Source organism: Bos mutus, chromosome 26 (assembly GCF_027580195.1).
Source record: "Bos mutus isolate GX-2022 chromosome 26, NWIPB_WYAK_1.1, whole genome shotgun sequence".
Taxonomy (NCBI): Eukaryota; Metazoa; Chordata; class Mammalia; order Artiodactyla; family Bovidae; genus Bos; species Bos mutus.
In genome coordinates this window covers 21,231,238-21,251,266 of record NC_091642.1, presented here as the reverse complement: position 1 = coordinate 21,251,266, position 20,029 = coordinate 21,231,238, and the positions used below count along the sequence as shown (strand labels likewise).

Sequence of the window (20,029 nt, the reverse complement as noted above, 5' to 3'; positions counted from 1 at the left end):
TAGGATCTCTTTTTTTTTTTTTTTAATTTAGGTTAGTGAACCTCTCTTTAAAAGGCCCCCATGGCAAATAATTTTATAAAATGTGGAATTATGTTGCATGCCAGGAATTCTCCCTAAATGTGTTCTGTGAGTCTGTTCATCCATACATTCATCAAGCTGGTATTTAAGGCGTACACACTGCTTTATGTCAGGCTTTGTGCTAGGGCCCAGAGATACAGTCCCTGCCATCGTGGACTTAAACTCTATTCCAGTGCCAGATTTTAGAAATTTCACTTGTCTTAAAGTAAACCTCAACAATGTGGATTGCATCTGACTTGGGCTTTGTGTCTTTGGTTCTAGCCATCATTACAGATAGAACAAAAATTTATACTGGGCTTCAAAAAAAAAACAAACAGAGAGACTAGTCCCTCTGCTCCCTCCATGTACCCTGCCATCCCCCAGCCTGATGTTTAAAATCCTTTGTGTTTTGTGTTTATCCTTATAATTTTTACAGATCTGACTCTCCCCCACCCCCTTTTTTAAGCTGCCCAAGCCTAGGAAATCAAGTACTGTGTAAGCAACCTTGTAAATAAACACAGTCCATTCTTAGTTCCTTACAGATTGGGGCACTCTGCACTTGGAGGATTGTCCATACCAATGTTTCTACCATGCCTGCTGTCCCATCGAACATGCCTTTGGCCTCATCTCTCTAATATCCAACTACAGTGTCTGCTGAGGAAATTTAAACATAGCAAAATTAGAAAGATAAACACAGTGTCCTGAGGGAGAGAAAGACTGGGATGTTTAAAGCTAATAAAAGGAGATTTGGATTACCTGTTATTTGAGATATTTTACTCTGTATTTTTATTACCATTAGCAAGTATACTTGAATAAAGATGATTTGGGACCGTTTTAATACCACTGTATCAAAATGGAGGGCATGCCCAGGGCTGCTGTTTCTGATCAAGAGTGGCAAGCGTGAGCCTTTGTTTTTATTTCTGTAGGGGCCCAGAACTACTGTACAGTCTTGTGTTATTCTCTTCTTACTTCAACCATACCTGACCATCTCTACTATACTTCTTGACTCCCAAGATTCTGAGTGCCTTGCATACAACTTTATTTGCTTTTTTCCACCAGCTGTAAAGTTTAGCTCAAAACAACACGTAATTTCTAACACCTGTGAGGAGCCAAGCACCCTGCTTGGTGCTTCCAAAGTGCAATGTATATGATCTCCAGGTTGAGTTCTATATTCCAGTGCAAGTGACAGACAAATAGAAATCCATAAATAATACTTGCCTGCTTCCTGGGAGTCTGATAGCCTGTCCCCGGGGTGGGGGCGGGTTGCTGCTGACAAGTGTATTGTTGTCTCTATTTTCCAAAGGAACAGTAATAATGGTGCCTTTTTAATGAGCAGTGACTATGCACTAGCACAACGCTAAGTGCTTTATAGTAAATCCTGACCTTCATCCAATAGGAGGGTGCTATCATTATCCTCATTTTACAGATGAGGAAAGCCTTAGCCTTAGCAAGGCAAGCTAACTTTCCCAAGGCCACCTGCTAACAAACAGTGGGGCTGAGACTCAAAACCAGGTTTTCTTCCTAGGAGACTTCAGGGCTCTTAGAGAAGTGTCAGAGAGCAAGAGGCAAGACATGGAATGTGGAATGTTTGAAGATGAGGCTGAGGGTCCCCTTGGGGAAGGCCTCCCTGGAGTGACTCACTTTACTTCCCATTCATCCTAGAGCAGAGAGAGGACCGCCAGAGCCTTCTGGGGTTCTTCAGGCGTTGAGACCAAAGCAGACAGGGCCCTTGTTCTGCAAGGCACTTGCCGAGGGTGTTCTGCTTGCCCTTGCAGTACCACCTGGCCTGGCACCCCCTGGGGAACTCACCCAACCAGTAGGGCTCCTGAGGCTCTGCATGCTCGGGTGTCGGGGTGTGAATCCACACCCTGTCAGGCTCTACTAGGTTTCCCAAAGGTGCCTGAGCTTGTAGGGAAACTGGTCTGGCCCGTGCTTGGCAAGTGTGAGCCACACAGACGAACTTTAGGCCCTGGCTGCCACCTTACTAGCGAGGGCCAGCTGGTTCTGGTCGAAAAGCGTTGGTCCAACCTCTTCCTCTCCTCCATCGAGATCTAGGAAGCCAGGGTGATCGTAAATAGAACTGGGTTCGTATCATTTACTTGGTTAAAGCCCTTCAATAGTTTCCTTCCTGTCTCACTTAGAATAAAATCCCAATTCCCTGCATGGCCATCACCCCTACTGTTTGGCGTGAGTGTGGTCTGAAGATGGATAGCCTTGGAGTCTCCTAGGACCTTGTCAGAAATGGGTCTCCCAGGTCCCACCCCAGAACTGCTGAACCCAAAACTCCATTTTAGCATGATTCTCAGGTGGCCTATGTGCTTATGGAAGTCTGAGGAGCTGGCCAAACACCCTTGTGATTGCCCTGATCCCTCCATCCACCTAAACCATCCTCCCCCTCATTTATTATTTCTCCCTTATTTCTACTTATCACAATTTACAATGCTTTTACTTGCTTATCATCGGTCTGTCAGGCTAGAATGCAAGCACTTTGAGGACAGAGACCACAAGTAGTTTTATTCTTTGTTCTCTTTGGCATCTAAGTTAGTGTGCAACGAGTAACAGAGGCTTAAGGAATATTTGTTGAACAAACGATGAGTTCTCTGCCTTTAACCCTCTGATGTAGTGCTTATCAACAAGGGGACTATTGATGAGACAGTTCCTCTTGAGCAGATTAATCTGGAATATTGCTGGATTTAACATCCTTGGTTCCTACTCACTAAATGTCAGTAAAATTCCCAAGTCATGGTGACACTCAAGAAAGACACTCCTACACATTTCCAAAGCCTCCAGGTGGATGGTATTATCCTGATTGAGGCTATTGCCTTAATCAACTTTGTTTGACCTTGTCTGGCAAAACATACCCTGATGTACTCTATGGGGTCCAAGAGTTAGGAAATCCAGGTTTGAATCCGTTTGCTACCTGTATGGCTTTGGGCAAATCACTTAACCTTTCTGGGCCTCGAATGAGAAACAGGAATCTCAGAATACGTTGAGGATTAAATGAATTGACTGCACAAGTGGCACCACACACATAGTTGGCTCTTATTATGCAGCAGCTATAGGCAAATGGAGGCATGTTATTCTTGGATCTCTGGAGAATCCCAGAATCCTGGAATCAGCATGCTGGAGTTAGAAGAGATGGTGAGATCACACACGTCCTTGGGCAAGCAAGGGCCTGGTGTTTTATTCTAACTATTGTACCTGAGGCTGAAAACAGCCACAAGGTAGCAAGGCTGGATGTGTGACTCAGTGTCCAGGGTCTGGCTGGGCCCTAAGAGTGACCACCACAAGTTTCTGCTGCTTGGAAAGGAGTGGTGATGTCAAGGAGTGGAGGTCGGGCCGCTGTAGGCAAGCTTCTGCCAGGGGAGGGAGGGTTACCCAGGACTGTGTAAGAATGTGGGCCATCCTCTTAACAGCAGGGGAAGGCCTCTGGTAATCTTTTTTTTTTTTTCTTTTTTTAAGGCTTTAAAATCAAGTTGTATCTAACTTTGAAAGACTAGGTCATTACCTACAAAACCTGTTAAGTGCAACAAAAAATTACAGTGCATTCTGGCTTTTGAATGTGGATGCAAACATTCTAAATAAAATATTCATTCATGGAATGAGCAGTCTTTTAAAGAGTAACATACAATGGCTGACCAGGATATATATGCCAGAGATGGCTGAAAGTCACAAAATCTATAAGTATTAAAGGATTGTAATCACAAATTAAGGAGAATAATACATGACCACAGCAACACAAGATGAAATGTCATTTGAAAAAAAGTATTCAGGAGACATTCCTAATGAAGGAAGCTACTTCCATACAACAGAGATCATTTACCTGTGCTGGTCTTCTAATTAAAATGAGGTAGTGTGGCTGGGCCCATGGCTTGTGGTCATCACCAGCAGAGGAGTTGATTTTTCCTTTTCCTAAGACCTTTGAACAGAAAGCAAAACAGAACAGGCTTTGGATCCCCTTGGAATATAACTCGATCTTGATATTGAGAGGATTAATCCTTGGGGCTCCATAAAATTTAAAAGACCATAACATGTATTCTACTTTGTTTATCTGTTTATTTTTAAAACCACAGATCAACTAGAAAAAGAATTAGGGAGATGGGTAGACAGCCCTGGATGAGAGTCTGGAGGACCGAGTCCTAACCCTTGCTCTATCAGTTTGATAGATGGCTGTGTGGCTTTGGTATGTTACCATATCTCTCTGAGCCTCAGTTTTTTCATCTGAAAAATGGAGGCTGGATTGCAGAATAAGCTTAATGATACAAACTTCTATGAAAACAAACCATGAAATGTTATTGGGAGGAATATTCATAGGGGATGGCCGAAGCGAGATCTTCCATCAGTTGCACCCTCAAGTGAAGTGCTCCGAGGTAAGCAAGAATCTTATGTGTGCATATTAATTAAGTCCTGCAATGCAGATCTCTTCTTGGACCCATGTTAATGCAAAAAAAGAAGGACATTCCAGAGATTAACACATTCATTATAATCACCTAAATAGGCTGCTGTTATAAGGGCCATTTAATAAAATGTAAGAAGCCCTTTTCTAAGAGAGAAGACATAGGCCAGGATGGAAGTCAAGTGCAGCTGTTTGAGCCTCTGCCAGTGTCCTGATCTCACCAGAAAACCAAAGTTAAAAAACAACAAACTTCCAGATTCAGCGATCTCAGAGTACCGCTGCCTCCCCCTGCCATTTCCTCCCACCCCCCATGTCCTTTCTTTCCCTTTCTCCCCAGCTCAGGCACCTGGGTCGTGGTGCTTTTCCGTATGGTTGGGATGTCAGCCGGCAGCCCTGGCGACTGGAGCCCTGGGAGGCGGCAGCCACCTCTCGGATTTAGCATTACGTCATCCCTTCTAGACCCAAATTTATCTCGGCTGCACACAGACCCGCAGCTCTCAGCTGCCGCTGACTCGAGGACAGCTTACGCATGAAGTTAGGCAAGGCTGACTCACTCGGCAGAAGAAAAGGTTTTCTGCTGCTCTTCACGTTTCTGGGCTCCGAGGGGAGAGGCAAGGAGGACGCTACGGTTGTCACTCTGGGGTGGGGGATGGAAAGATGTATAACTCTTAAGATTCTTATTTAGGAGCTCAGGACTCACCCTGTTCCCAACCTTGTTTATTTGACGACCACCCCGCCCCTCCACCCCCCTTAAGGATAATTTCGGAAAACAGTGCCCTGCACAGTAAGCACTGCAGTTTCAAGGCAGTTCTCTTAAGCACCAGGTGTCACTAATAGTGACTTTGGACTTGCACCTTAACCTCAGGGCCCCCTCCCCTCTTTTCCTCTTTTCTGTCTGCAGAAGTGATGTAACACAGACCAGGCTCCTCCTCTGTTCATGAATCTGCAATAAGGCATTTGAAAATTTACCTTGAGTAAACCGTTCAGGGAAAGGACCCCTAAGAATGGAGAGCTTTGCCTGCTTCCTCCAGAAGGCAGACTGTCCCCATCCAGGCTGTGTTTGTTATAGGGCTGGGGGACTCTGGAGGACTTTTTCCACCATCAAATGAGACTCCCCTGAGTGAGATACTCCCTTGAGGGAGAGGACAGAAGAACCAGAGACTATGAGTAAGATTCCAGGTTCTTTTGTCAGTAGACTTTAGAAGCCCTGCTTTTCCTCAGTTTCCCCATTTGCATTTGTAGTGCAATTCGGATTTATCTGCAAAAGAGAAGCCGTGGCTGCTTCTGGGTTCTCACAGGCTGGGCTGGTGCTTAGGATGGTTTGTGAGTGACATCCTTTTCTAGGCTAGAGCCCCAAGCTTTGTGCTGTAGGAGGCCCTTGTGGCCAGTATCCACGCAAGAACTCTGGGAGTCAGCTGGAGCAGGAAGAAGGAAGTGGCACCTTCAACTGCTGTTAGAAGAGCCTGGGTATTTCTGTACAGAAACCAGTGCTTAACACTGCCCACCATCACCATCATCTCATCTCTTCTTCAACATATGCAGGTGGCTTTTTGGTGATTTTAACACTACTTTCCATCTCTTCCACTCCCTCTTGGCCATAGCTTTAAAAGAAGGGTTGGTTAATTCATCTGGAGGTCAACTGTGAAAGGTCAGACATGTGCACCAAGCATCCTGCTTTCTCTTAATAACCTGCTAGGGCTTATGATGTGTGGATTTAAACCCATCTTGAACCCATGTGTATTTTCAGTCTGTACTTTTCTCCTTGATTGCATGTCACAAGGTTTACCTCCCATGGGGTAGAATTTTATTTGTTATAAAACTACCTCTTTTAAGTTCCTGGGGTAGCCCTTAGCAATTTAGGATCTAAAGCTTAAAGTGGTTTTGCAAGTGGTAGAAACTTTCCATCTAATAATTTCTACCCTCAACTTACAGATGTTCGGAGTGAATAGGTATTTTCTTTTAAATAATTCCTTTCTCCCCCTACCCAACGTGTCCCTTGTTGAATGTGGAGGGTGGTTGTTACCAACGCCCAGTGGGAAAGCCCAGATCTGAAGCAACCTAGCTAACAGCTGAAAAAGGACAGTTCCTGTTTCAATACCTTAAAAAAAAATTATCTTGTGGCTTGTGAACATCTCTCATTTTGGGTCTCCCTGTATTTGATCGAACATCTATTTGGTTCATACATGTGGTGCCAAGTATAATATTTTAAAAGGTTGGCAGAATTTTGTAGCTTTTGACCTCACTGGAAATCTTGTTCACTCTTGGGGGGAAAAGGGGGAGAGAATATTAGAATGCAGCATGAAGCCCATGACATTTTTGAGAATAACATTTTCATTCTGAGATGGTATTTTCTGCAGTAGCCACTGGAGTGACCACAGGGAAGGGGAAATTCTCCCCTCACCAAGAGCTTCTCGTTACTCTGGATGTCCACCGGCAGGATAAGATAATGAGGGTGGGGAAAGTTATGGATGTTTACACAATTCCTAGGTTGCTCCTAGAGCTTTCAACAGTTACGATCTTCTTGCCTTTCCTTGCCCTAGACCAGAGATTATCAATCAGAGGTGATTTGTGCCCCAAGAGGCTTTTGGCAATGTCTGGAGACATTTTTGGTTGTCATACCTGAGTTGGTGGTGTGCTACTGGCATCTAGTGGGTAGAGGCCAGGGATGCCGCTGAATATCCTTCAATGCACAGGTCTCCACCAACCCCATCCCTCCCCCACTTAGGAATCATTCACCCAAAATATTGGTAATGCTGAGGTTGAGAAACTCTGGTCTAGACTGTGAGGACTTGGAAAGACGATGTGTGGGGGTGGGGGGTGGGCAGTCATTGGCAGTCTTTTAATGTGGTCCTGCAGTCTTTAGCCTCTGCTTTCAGTTCCCTCTCTGTGGAGGAGAACATGAGAGAAATGATCATCATAGCTTCCATTTATTGAGTGCCACGTACTAACTTCTGGTATTATTTCCTTTAATCGTCACAATAAGCCCTGCTGACTATACACTCCTTGAGAGCAAGGCCCATGTCTGTTTCATCTGTTACTGTACACGTTATGCCTAGTGCAGTGCCTTGTACACGGCAGGCCCTCAGTGTTTGGATAAATGGAGTCATTACATCTGATATAGACGCGAGGTACATGAGGTCTGAAAAGTCCACAGAGTTAGTGTAAATAGAAGGGTCAGGATTTTAACTGAGCCCTGTGTGACTCCAGCACCAAATCACTTAGCGACCGAAATGTATCTCTCAGTTGCAGCACCAGGGAGGTTTGCCAGTCTCTAAAATCACGAATGAAGGGCTGAGGGAGGGGAAAGGAATTTTTAAAATTAAGGTTAAAAAACAAAACACTACCTCTTTGTGAACTATGAAGAAGGGCCTTAGGGGAGCTCTCTCTGGCTCTGATGGGATCATCTCTTGTTCCTCAGCTGTATCTATTCAAGTATCTATTCTGCAGATAGGGTAACCAAGCCGCGGAAGTTCCGGGAGAAAGTAGTAGTAGATGGAGAACTGGAGCGGGGCACTGTGGAACTACATGTTGCAGCTCCTGGGCACCTTCCAGGAGTCATTGAGAAAAGGGTTCCCCGGAAGTAGACCCACAGTCGTTCAAATCCTTCCCTCCAAGAAGCAAAGCACAGAAAACCTCTTGGTCTTTCCACCTGGGAGGCAGAAATTCAAACGGACTACGTTTCCCGGCGGCCATTGCGGAATTTGGTAAGGCGCAGGCGCATTAAAGCGTCGTGCATACTACGAGTCCCGGCGTGCAGTGGGCAGGGCGGGACTACATTTCCCAGGAGACAGAGGAAGGGGCGGGAGGGGGCGGGTCGCGGTACTGCCCCCGCCCCTCCCCCGTGCTCGCGCGGAGAGGTAAACAAACCCCGCGCGGGTTGCCAGCGGAGCAGGGGCGGCGGGGTGGCCCGGGCGGCGCGGGTGGCGGGGGCGGCGGAGAGCGCGCCGAGCCGCGGCGGGGCTGGCCTGCCGGCCCGCCGCACATGTCCCGGGGCGGCGCCGGACTGTAGCCGCTTGCGGCGCCTCCTGTTGGCCGGGGAAGGGAGCGCGGAGAGGCCCGGGTTGCCGCCCGCGGTGCCCATGGAGCAGGTGCGGATGATCAACGTGCAGCGCCTGCTGGAAGCTGCCGAGTTTTTGGAGCGCCGGGACCGAGGTAACGGCTGGACGCCACCACCTCTGCCACTGCCTGAACCCGCGCACTCCTCTTCCGCGCGGGGAGTGCGGTGCGGCTGGTGTGAGGGGTGTGTGTGTAAGGAGAGGTGTCTGTGAGGAGGGGGTGCTTGTGTTAGACGGGGGTGCGTTGCAAGGAGGCGGGTGGTGCGTGTGTGAGGAGGGGCTGTGTGTGAGGGGATTGCGTGTTTGAGAAAGGGACGCGTGTGAGGAGGGGATGCGTGTGAAGAGGGGTGTGCGTGTGAGGAAGGGATGCGTGTGTGAGTAGGGGTGTGTGTGTGAGGGAAGTGCGTGTGAGGAGTTACATGTGAGGGAAGTGCGTGTGTGAGGAGGGGTGCGTGTGTCAGGAGGGTGGGGTAAGGGAGGTGCGTGTGTGAGGAGAATTGTGCCTATATGAGGGGGTAGCATGTGAGAGGGAGTGAGCATGTGAATGAAGGGGTACCTGAGGCAATACGTGTGCATGTGTGTGACGGGCACCTGTGGGTGTATGTGTGTTCAGGAAGGGGAGCAGGGGAGGACACTGTCTCCTGGGGAGACTGAGGGAGGCACCAGGCTGGAACCTGGGGCTGCCCTGAGTGGAGGTGGACGAGAGGGGAGGAACGGGGAGGAGTGTTGAGAGTGGGGGTGATTTGAGGACCCGGGAAGAAAGAGGACGTGAAGAACCGGAGGAGGGGGCGGGAGGAATGCGTGTCGGGGTCGGGGAGACCGGACCCAGAGCCCAGACCGGGATGCCTGCTGAAGAGCAGAGAGGTGGACAGGTACTTGTGAGGAAGTGATCTCTACACATCCAAATAGGATGCACTGGGATTCCTTAGGAACAGAGACTAAGAGCTATGTAAAGAGATTGGGGTGCTGAGTGCAACCCCTGAAAATTGTGGTGTCGTGAGAAAATGTCTTCCTAGAACGAGGTGATTGAATTGTTTGAAGTACACAAAAATGTGGGCTTATAGAGACACCTTGAAGGGGGACAGTTATACCAAAAGGGATTTTGAAACAAATGAAATAATTTAGGTGAATGGTAACTGGTCTCAGAAATGAGGATGTTTGAGTCAAGAATTCTTGGAGAAAAGGATTTTGAAGAGGAGGAAGAAGTTCCTTGGTTTAGAGGAAGTGTTAGTACACCTTCCAAGCGTGAGTTGGGTCTGTATATAATGTCACAGGATTGATGACCAGGAAAGGACTGGGAATCTTATTTTCCAATCAGAAAGAATAGAAAAAATTTACCTCTTTGTCTTCTCTGTTTTCAACAGCCTGTTACTGAAAGGACTAGAGATGTGTAGATCAGGAATTTGGGTATATTCCTCTTACCCTCTTACTTCTTCCTCTTTTTTTTTTTTTTTGCCATTTGTTTAGAGTGTGAACATGGCTACGCCTCAACGTTCCCCTCCATGCCGAGCCCCCGGCTGCAGCATTCAAAGCCCCCACGGAGGTTGAGCCGGGCACAGAAACACAGCAGCGGGAGCAGCAACACCAGCACTGCCAACAGGTATTGAGCTGCAGAGGTTTGGAAAGGGCACCTGAAGGGAGGGAGCACAGACTCAGGCAGAAGCGCTGACCCATCTGACCTCTAATAGCAAGTCTAGAGCAACACTATCAGCCAAGCAAGTGCCTTTATCACCATCCCTCAGAATTTGGCCCTTTTAAAATAATTAAATCTAGGAATCCTAACCTGACTTTGTGTAGAAGGCAAAGAATAGAATCTGGCAAAACAACCAAAGAAGTTCTTGCTGGGGATTATCAAATGTAGACGTCTGTGACTGAGACGGATAGTAAGTTTAGAGATTCGGCCGCATGTGTCCATGCATGCAGCCATATGCTAACAGTAATCTTGGGCCAGCTTTAAACTTGAGAGATGCAAGAATTTTAAAAAATCAGAAATAAGGAGGCTATAAAGCAGAATCAAGGGTTTTGGTAAAGAAATAAAAATATTTAGATGCAGTAGGAAGTTGGTCATGGTCTGTATTTTTTAAGGATGATAAGAGTTAATTGGTAAGGGAGCTCTTAAAGCAAAAAGAAAAAAAAAAAGGAAAGAAGATGTTTATCCTTCAATCAAAACAGATACTAGAAAATGCTTACTTGGATATATACTCAGACATAGTTGACTTCTATTTTTTTGAAAATTTTTGGTAGTGTCTGGCTGTCTTTTCAGTGTTTTTGTTCTAGAGGGCCTATGTATTCTAAAGATTCATCTCATGAAATTTTCAAAAAGCCTGTTTTAAAACCAGCTGGTGCTTGCCTTTTCCATGATGAAAGGATTTAAATGTTTTTTCCAAAGTTTTTTCTAGAGAACGTAAGCGTTCATTTTGGAGGGGCACAGAGCATTCTCTGAGTAACTAAGTTTGCCTGGAGACTTTGGAGAACTCCAGACAGGAAGTTGGGTAGCACTTGAAGATGTGGGTTGGGAGGGAGCAGGAGTAGGGGCTCTTTCTCATTGATGCAGAAAACCTGAGGTTCCTGTAGATAACAGTGCTCAGAACGTTGGATCTTTCCACTCTGCCTTTCTAACATTACTGTGGCAAGTCACTAGTATCTTTAAATCTGTGTCTCCTTTTTTGGCTTCTTTTCTTCGCTAAGACTATTCTGTACATTTTAAATAATTTTTAAAAGTATAAAATTATTTAGCCCTAAGTGTATTATGCTGTATTTATGTTTATGTGTGGGTCTTCAGTGTTTGTTGTGGTTTGGCAGGTTTGGGATGAAAATATGTAAGCATATTAAACAAAATAGGCAGCATTAAACAAGAATTACTTATAAATTTTCCTGCCCTTCACAGTTTCTCTGGTTAAGGTATCAGCAATTAAAACCTATATTCAGGAGTTTATGAATTTTCCAATCCATGCATAGACTAAAATTTTTTTTTTTTTTACCTTGAGGCATGGGAAGAGTACTAGATAGGAAATCAAGCCTGGGTTCTGCCATGGTATGAGTATATATTGATTGTTTCCTACTTTCTAGAAATCAAGTATATGATCTCATTACATTTTTTTCTCTGTCCTTAACTGTTGTCATAGTTTGAGGGGATTAAGTACATGCTCACCAAGGTCTGTCCTTCCCCTGAAGTTCTGTGACACTGATTTATTGACAGTTTTAGAGATCAGTTACTATATTGGTCATTCAGTACACCATCCCATCATTGCAGATGTGACATTTTTACTGACAACTCAAGAATTACAAAGGCATACATTAGATGTGTATTTCTAGATTTTACCAGTTATGTTACAGGTCATTAATGTGTTTGTCATCTGTTGACTTATACTTTGCTTGGCTTGGAATTTCTCTTTCATGCTAGTGTTCTTTTTGCTACTGCTACTGCTAAGTCACTTCAGTCGTGTCCAACTCTGTGCGACCCCATAGACGGCAGCCCATCAGGCTCCCCCGTCCCTGAGATTCTCCAGGCAAGAACACTGGAGTGGGTTGCCATTTCCTTCTCCAATGCATGAAAGTGAAAAGTGAAAGTGAAGTCGCTCAGTCGTGTCTGACTCTCAGCGACCCCATGGACTGCAGCCCACCAGGCTCCTCCGCCCATGGGATTTTCTAGGCAAGAGTACTGGAGTGGGGTGCCATTGCCTTCTCCGCTGACACACAATAGTAGACTCCTAAAAAGAACACTTGGAAGGCAATGGCACCCCACTCCAGTACTCTTGCCTGGAAAATCCCGTGGGCGGAGGAGCGGAGGAGCCTGGTGGGCTGCAGTCCATGGGGTCACTGAGAGCCTGATACGACTGAGCGACTTCACTTTCATGCATTGGAGAAGGAAATGGCAACCCACTCCAGTGTTCTTGCCTGGAGAATCCCAGGGACGGGGGAGCCTGGTGGGCTGCCGTCTGTAGGGTCGCACAGAGTCAGACACGACTGAAGTGACTTAGCATAGCATAGCATTGTGTGTCAGACCACATTGCTAATTACTGTGTATTTTAGCACAGCACGTCAGAAAATTTATAAGACTACAAATATGCCACTTTATTCTTAGTAGTACTCAAGAGAAAATAATTGCATGTGCATTGGACCACCTAAGACTAATAATTTTTCATGGAAATATAAATAGTAAGAAAGAAAAAAAGATTTTAGGATATATTATCTAAAGGTCTACCCATATGTGGGATTTAGGGTGGAGCGTTTAGATGAGAGGGAGAAGGCAGTGGCACCCCACTCCAGTACTCTTGCCTGGAAAATCCCAGGGACGGCGGAGCCTGGTGGGCTGGTGTCTATGGGGTCACACAGAGTCGGACACAACTGAAGTGATTTCGCAGCAGCAGCAGAAGCTTTGGATGAGAACTAGTATGTTAAAGGGGAACACTAGAAATTATTTCTCTTTATGTTTTAAGATTTTTGCTCCATAGAGTAGGGAGCAAATGATCAAATTCTAGTACTGGGGTATTGGGGAGATAGTGGTGTTGTTTCATTTGTAAGGGAACACTGTAGACTCCCTGTTATTACTACATTTAATGAAGATTTTAACAAATAAAACTGGTAAAATTTTTCATATGTTAGTCATCTGAAACAAGGAAAGGAATAGAGTTGATAAGTGTATGTGTCTTATTTTCCTATCAAATATGTACCCATAAGGAAGTTGCTGTTCTATTAAGCGTCTTGAAGGTATGTCATAAAGTAACATTTGTTTCCCTGACATTGTAGCATACTTAAGATACAATGTTGACTCCCTCCCTAATATTCTCAGGTATAATATGATATTCCTGATATAAAATGTTACTTTATAAACTTGTGCTGAGAGTTGACTCATAATATTATAAATTCCTATTCTTTCTTTCTCCCAAGTCTTGAAACCTTGCTTTCATAGAAGTACAAAGGAGAGAAAATGGGTGATACAGTGTGACATTAAAAGAATGTGCCATGAAAGTTTAATTTTATCATTTGGGATCCTTTTGACAATTAGGGCATGGGATATATAGTACATAATTATTTTTTAAATTCATGGTTGACTTTACTGTAGTCTTGGTTCATGGCCTTCTGGCACACTTCCTAAAAATCACCCTTGCTAAGTTGTTACTGCTATTAGAGAACTGGCAGCAATTGCTCTCTGGCTTATTGAGCAGTATCAGATAAATTCCCAGCTTCTTTACTATTTGGTTTCACAACTGAAAAATACCAAGATCTCTCATCTTTAAAACTCTACTAACACAGCTTGGTGTAATTGGTGTTACACCGACATGGCTTTGGTGTAACACCAAGTTTCTCCTACATATCTCTTGAACCTGCCTTTTCTCTTAGCTTCATTGCTGCTGCTGCTGCTGCTGCTAAGTCGCTTCAGTCGTGTCTGACTCTGTGCAACCCCATAGATAGCAGCCCACCAGGCCGCGCCGTCCCTGGGTTTCTCCAGGCAAGAACACTGGAGTGGGTTGCCATTTCCTCCTCCAATGCATGAAAGTGAAAGGTGAAAGTGAAGGCGCGCAGTCGTGTCCGACTCTTAGCGACCCCATGGACTGCAGCCCACCAGGCTCCTCCGTCCATGGGATTTTCCAGGCAAGAGTACTGGAGTAGGGTGCCATTGCCTTCTCCCCTTAGCTTCGTTATTACCGTCCTAATCCAAGATACCATTACTTCTACCTGAACAGCTCTTGTGACCCTCCTAATTGGTATCCCTGCAACCAGTCTTGTCCCAAATGCAATTCTGATGAATTATATTGGCTAGCCTTCTTTCAGTTCCTTTAATACACCACATTTCCCCTACCTCAGGGTCTTTGCACATACTCTGTTCTCTGCTGAGAATTGTTTTTCTTCCCCTTTTGCCAAGTTATCACTAATTACACGCTTGCTTCAGCTCAGTAATAACTTCTTCAGGAAAGCATTTTCTCATCTGCCAAAGTGGATCAGGTGGTCACATACCTCATGGCATCCGCACTTTTCCTTCAGTGTTTATCACAGTTTGTAGGAAATATATGATTGATAAATTCATGTCTCATGTATTGGACTAAAAACCCCATGGAAGCAAGGATTGAATCTCTTCTGCTTAAAGATTTATCCCCAGTAACTATCACAGTGCTCTTTAAACAGTAGGTTTTTGAAGAATGGAAGGTTTTTCAAACTCCAAGTAGACTATCTGGAATTGGAACTGAGTTTTTATTTTGTGCCAAGTATTATATTAGACTCTGAATAGAAATAATATAAGAACGTGCAACTTCTGCTTTGGCGAACTCTGATTGCTTTATATTTGGAAGGATATTACTGACAATACATTTGGAAAGGAAAACAATGTACAGTATTTGAAGAATAAAAATCTTCAATCTGCCAGTTCTTTTAAACACATGTATTAGACTACATGTATAAAATACTACAATTAATATTAAACTACACGTATAAAATACAATTAATATTAAAGAATACAGTTATCATCCTGTGTCATGAGAGTAAAATGATACCAAAACTTGTCTATGCAAAGAACCAGAAATCTGTCGAATATTGGCAGTAAATACTGGTATGAGATTGTGACACACATACAGTAATTTTCTTTATTTTAAGGTGATCTATAAAGTAGAAAATACAGGCATACCTTGTTTTATTGTTCTTCCCTCTGTTGTTTATCACAAATACTGTTTGTTTGTTTGTTTTTTTAACAAATTGGAGGTTTGTGGCAACCCTGCATTGTCAGGCGATAGCAAGCATTTTAAATAATAAAATATTCTTGAGTTAAGGTATGCACATTGTTTTTTTTAGACGTAATACTGTCACACATTTAATAGACTATAATGTAGTATAAACCTAAGTTTTATGTGTACTGAGAAACCAAAAAAATTGTGAGTCACTTTATTGCAGTGGTCTGGAACCAAACCCACAGTACCTCCGAGGTATACCTTTACCAGTTTATTGTTGAATTTCAAGTTGTTTCTTTAGTATTCTTTGGATACTAAAGAATCTTATAACAGCAGCAGTATTTCAGTACTATCTGCTCAGATTGAGGACCTAAAAAACAAAACAACTTTCCTTTTGCTTTTAAGACTTTAGTTTAACCTTTTTAAACTACAAAATAATGAAATGTTTTAGCCTTATTTTTGACGGAATGATGTATTGTTACATTTTCAGCTTTATATCCTTTTTGTCTGTCATCATGGATTTTTAGGGTTTTTGTTTTGCAGGAATAGGGTGAATTCTTTTTCTAGAATAGTTGTAGAGGATTTTTCTTCTAGTGGAAGTAGTTTGACATATATCTTCTATTTTTATTCTTAAACATGCACCTATTTGTTCACAGGATAATTGAATGAAGCCTTATTTTTGAGAAATTTATTACTAGTCTTTATTTTTCAGTTATTCTGTCTTAAAGAACTGGATCTTTGTCCAATAGAGAACTCTCAAAGTTTCAAGGCCAAAAGTAGAAATTAGTAGTAGTTAAACTCTTAATGATACTAGTATTGTTCTTCAGGTACTTCCTATATGTTGAATGATGTGATCTTATGTGTTCTGTGATATTTTGTCTTCCACTAAAACCAAGTTTAAATGAAAACTTCTGAAGAATTATTTATATACTTTAACAAACTCAGATGTATTGAAGCATAAGTTTCTGGTTGCTGGATTTCTGAAAAATATATCCCCCTGTAGAAGTATAATTGAAGGAGACTTTCATGATCATGGCTTGTAAGTTGGTGGAACAACTGCTGTTCTTATTTGATAAAAGGCTTTTGGTAGAATAGTCATTTGATGCTAAAGTATAAAAGATCACAAATCACAGAAAGGGAGTTCTGGATTTCGTCTGGTATAGCTCTCTGCCTTATGAAGGTAAGATATTATCATATATTTTATGGTTAAAACTCATACTAGGAATGGTTGAGTGATTTGTCCAAGCCTTATAGCTCTAAGTGACTGAGTTTAATATCAAGCCTGATTTTAAGCAGTATATGCATAATTCTAACCAGGCGGGACTTTTGGCCTGAAGAAAGGTTTCTCTTCTGGATTTCTCTTTACAAATGAAACAGCATTGCCTCCTTTTGGATATATTGTAGCATTATTCTTTGTTTTTCCTTAAGTGAAGACAGTTTCCCAAATACTAATCTAATCAAAGAGGTTTTGTGGTGTGGTTTTGACAAAATATGTATCCAGATTCCATTTCTGTTCGATAGTGCTAATGTAATTTAAGCTTGTATATTTTAATTTTCATTTTGGCTTCTGACATATTAAAATACTGGCAGACTTTTTTCCCCCTCCGTCTGTGTGTGTATGTATGTATCTGTATACACATGTGTTAATATACCTTCTTCATTATCATCTAACAGATGTTATCAAGTAAACATATAAATATATTATTTCAAGTTATGATGAGCTTAATAGAAGAAAGCTAGAGGAGCCTATGAAGGTCATAATAGAGGACCTGATCAAGTTTGAAAGATGAAAGAAGGCATCTTGGGATTGTGAACCTTTGCAATCCTGCTTTCACTTATCCTGAACGTTTTTTCAAGTTCATGTCTATTAAATCATTTTTGATTATAGCATAATACTCTACTTCATGTGTGTAACATAATTTGTTAAGCCAATTATCTGTTAATAACATTTAAAATGTTAATTTTTCATCCCATACAGGGCTACTGTGAACATCTTTATATAGATACTTTCGTGCATTTGTCCACCTAGATCCTTAGGATAGACCTGAAGAAGTAGAATTGCTGAATCAAAGGGTGGAATCCATTTTCAATAATAGTAACAGTAACACTTTGCATTTAATATACTAGTTGTGTACAGATTCCTTTAATGTACATTATTACTTCTTTTGAATTTCAGAACACTTCTGTGAGGTAAAGTGGAATTTATTTATTTATTAATAAGGAAACTGGACTGATGTGCAAAGTAACCTTTACAGGTACAACTAGAAGATGAGTGAAATCCCTGGGATTTGTTTCTCTGGAATCAGCAAACAGTCCTCAGTGATAATCTGCCTAAAAACTAGGACTCAGTGACTACAGCCTGAATTTTCTGTGTTTTAGTGTTTTCCTTGTCTGCTCTGGGAAGTGCCTGAAGTGTGTGGTCTGTACCTCCTACTTTAATGCTTTCCCACCAGAGCTCTTTTTTACCCTTTGCAATTTGCTTGCTTATTTGCTAGCTATTGAAACTGTTCCCTTAAAGTAATTTGTAACCAAATTTATTGAACTTATACATAGAATTGTTGTTATGCGTGTTTGTGATCTATTTGGAAAGATAGTGTATATAATAAAAATGATAAATAATACAAGTCAGTAAGATGTTATAGACAGGGCAGTTTTTATTTATGTCAGATGCTGGTGCAGGGAATAAGTAAATAGCCTAAATTTGTTTACAATTTTTTTTTTTGCTTGTGAACAACAGAAATTTACTTCTCAGAGTTTTGGAGGCTAGAGGTATAAGATCAAGGTAGCAGTATGGCCAGATGAGGGCCCTTTTCTGAGATGCAGACTTCTCTCCTATAGGAAGTCTCCTGCATATGAACAAGTTCCATTCTGAGAGTGCGCTTGTTTAATTTTTTACAATAGGTTACAATAAAAAGGTTACAATAGGTTACTGTGAAAATGCTATAGATCCACAGTATATTCTTGTTCACTGATTAAACTTAACATGCATTCAAGGAGATATAGGGATTCCATAACATAGTGTTACGGTGAAATTTCTTATGTTTTGTCTTTAAGAAAATTAGAGATACCAAGGGAACATTTCATGCAAAGATGGGCTCGATAAAGGACAGAAATGGTATGGACCTAACAGAAGCAGAAGATATTAAGAAGAGGTGGCAAGAATACACAGAAGAACTGGACAAAAAGATCTTTACAACCAAGATAATCACAATGGTGTGATCATTCACCTAGAGCCAGACATCCCGGAATGTGAAGTCAAGTGGGCCTTAGAAAGCATCATTATGAACAAAACTAGAGGAGGTGATGGAATTCCAGTTGAGCTATTTCAAATCCTGAAAGATGATGCTGTGAAAGTGCTGCACTCAATATGCCAGCAAATTTGGAAAACTCAGCAGTGGCCACAGGACTGGAAAAGGTCAGTTTTCATTCCAATCCCAAAGAAAGGCAATGCCAAAGAATGCTCAAACTACTGCACAACTGCACTCATCTCACATGCTAGTAAAGTAATGCTCAAAATTCTCCAAGCCAGGCTTCAGCAATACGTGAACTGTGAACTTCCAGATGTTCAAGCTGGTTTTAGAAAAGGCAGAGGAACCAGAGATCAAATTGCCAACATCCACAGGATCATCGAAAAAGCAAGAGAGTTCCAGAAAAACATCTGCTTTATTGACTATGCCAAACCCATTGACTGTGTGGATCATAGTAAACTGTGGAAAATTCTGAAAGAGATGGGATTACCAGACCACCTGACCTGCCTCTTGAGAAACCTGTATGCAGGTCAGGAAGCAATAGTTAGAACTGGACATGGAACAACAGACTGGTTCCAAATAGGAAAAGGAGTACGTCAAGGCTGTTTATTGTCACCCTGCTTATTTAACTTATATGCAGAGTACATCATGAGAAACGCTGGGCTGGAAGAAGCACAGCTGGAATCAAGATTGCCGGGAGAAGTATCAATAACCTCAGATATGCAGATGACACCACCCTTATGGCAGAAAGTGAAGAGGAACTAAAAAGCCTCTTGATGAAAGTGAAAGAGAAGAGTGAAAAAGTTGGCTTAAAGCTCAGCATTCAGAAAACTAAGATCATGGCATCTGGTCCCATCACTTCATGGGAAATAGATGGGGAAACAGTGTCAGACTTTATTTTTTTGGGTTCCAAAATCACTGCAGATGGTGATTGCAGCCATGAAATTAAAAGACACTTACTCCTTGGAAGGAAAGTTATGACCAACCTAGATAGCATATTCAAAAGCAGAGACATTACTTTGCCAACAAAGGTCCTTCTAGTCAAGGCTATGGTTTTTCCTGTGGTCATGTATGGATGTGAGAGTTGGACTGTGAAGAAAGCTGAGCACCGAGAAGTTGATGCTTTTGAACTATGGTGTTGGAGAAGACTCTTGAGAGTCCCTTGGACTGCAAGGAGATCCAACCAGTCCATCCTAAAGGAGATCAGTCCTGGTTGTTCATTGGAAGGATTGATGCTGAAGCTGAAACTCCAATACTTTGGCCACCTTATGCGAAGAGTTGACTCATTGGAAAAGACTCTGGTGCTGGGACGGATTGGGGGCAGGAGGAAATGGGGACGACAGAGGATGAGATGGCTGGATGGCATCACTGACTCGATGGACATGAGTTTGAGTGAACTCTGGGAGTTGGTGATGGACAGGGAGGCCTGGTCTGCTGTGATTCATGGGGTCACAAAGAGTTGGACACTACTGAGCGACTGAACTGAACTGAATGAATTTTTTATAAGAGAAATTATTTGGTTTAGTAGACAATTTTGTTATTAACGTTACTGCATACATTTCAGGGAAAAGTGTTAACGGATTTTGTTTTTATTTAGTTTTATGACATTGT

The 20,029-nt window shown here is 42.7% G+C and overlaps 1 protein-coding gene across 2 annotated transcripts in view; it reads left to right on the top strand.

Annotated features, from left to right (window-relative positions):
• MXI1 (MAX interactor 1, dimerization protein) overlaps positions 1–20,029 on the top strand; it is a 92,626-nt gene that overhangs the window by 8,337 nt on the left and 64,260 nt on the right. The window contains exons 1-2 of one of the 2 annotated variants that reach the window (XM_005894765.3): positions 8,300–8,605; positions 9,976–10,108. In XM_005894765.3, coding sequence (XP_005894827.1) covers positions 8,533–8,605; positions 9,976–10,108 — 206 coding nt within the window. In that variant the 5' untranslated portion in view covers positions 8,300–8,532. Of the gene's footprint in view, positions 1–8,299; positions 8,606–9,975; positions 10,109–20,029 lie in introns of those variants that run through there. The other variant, XM_070363779.1, reaches the window with a different exon arrangement.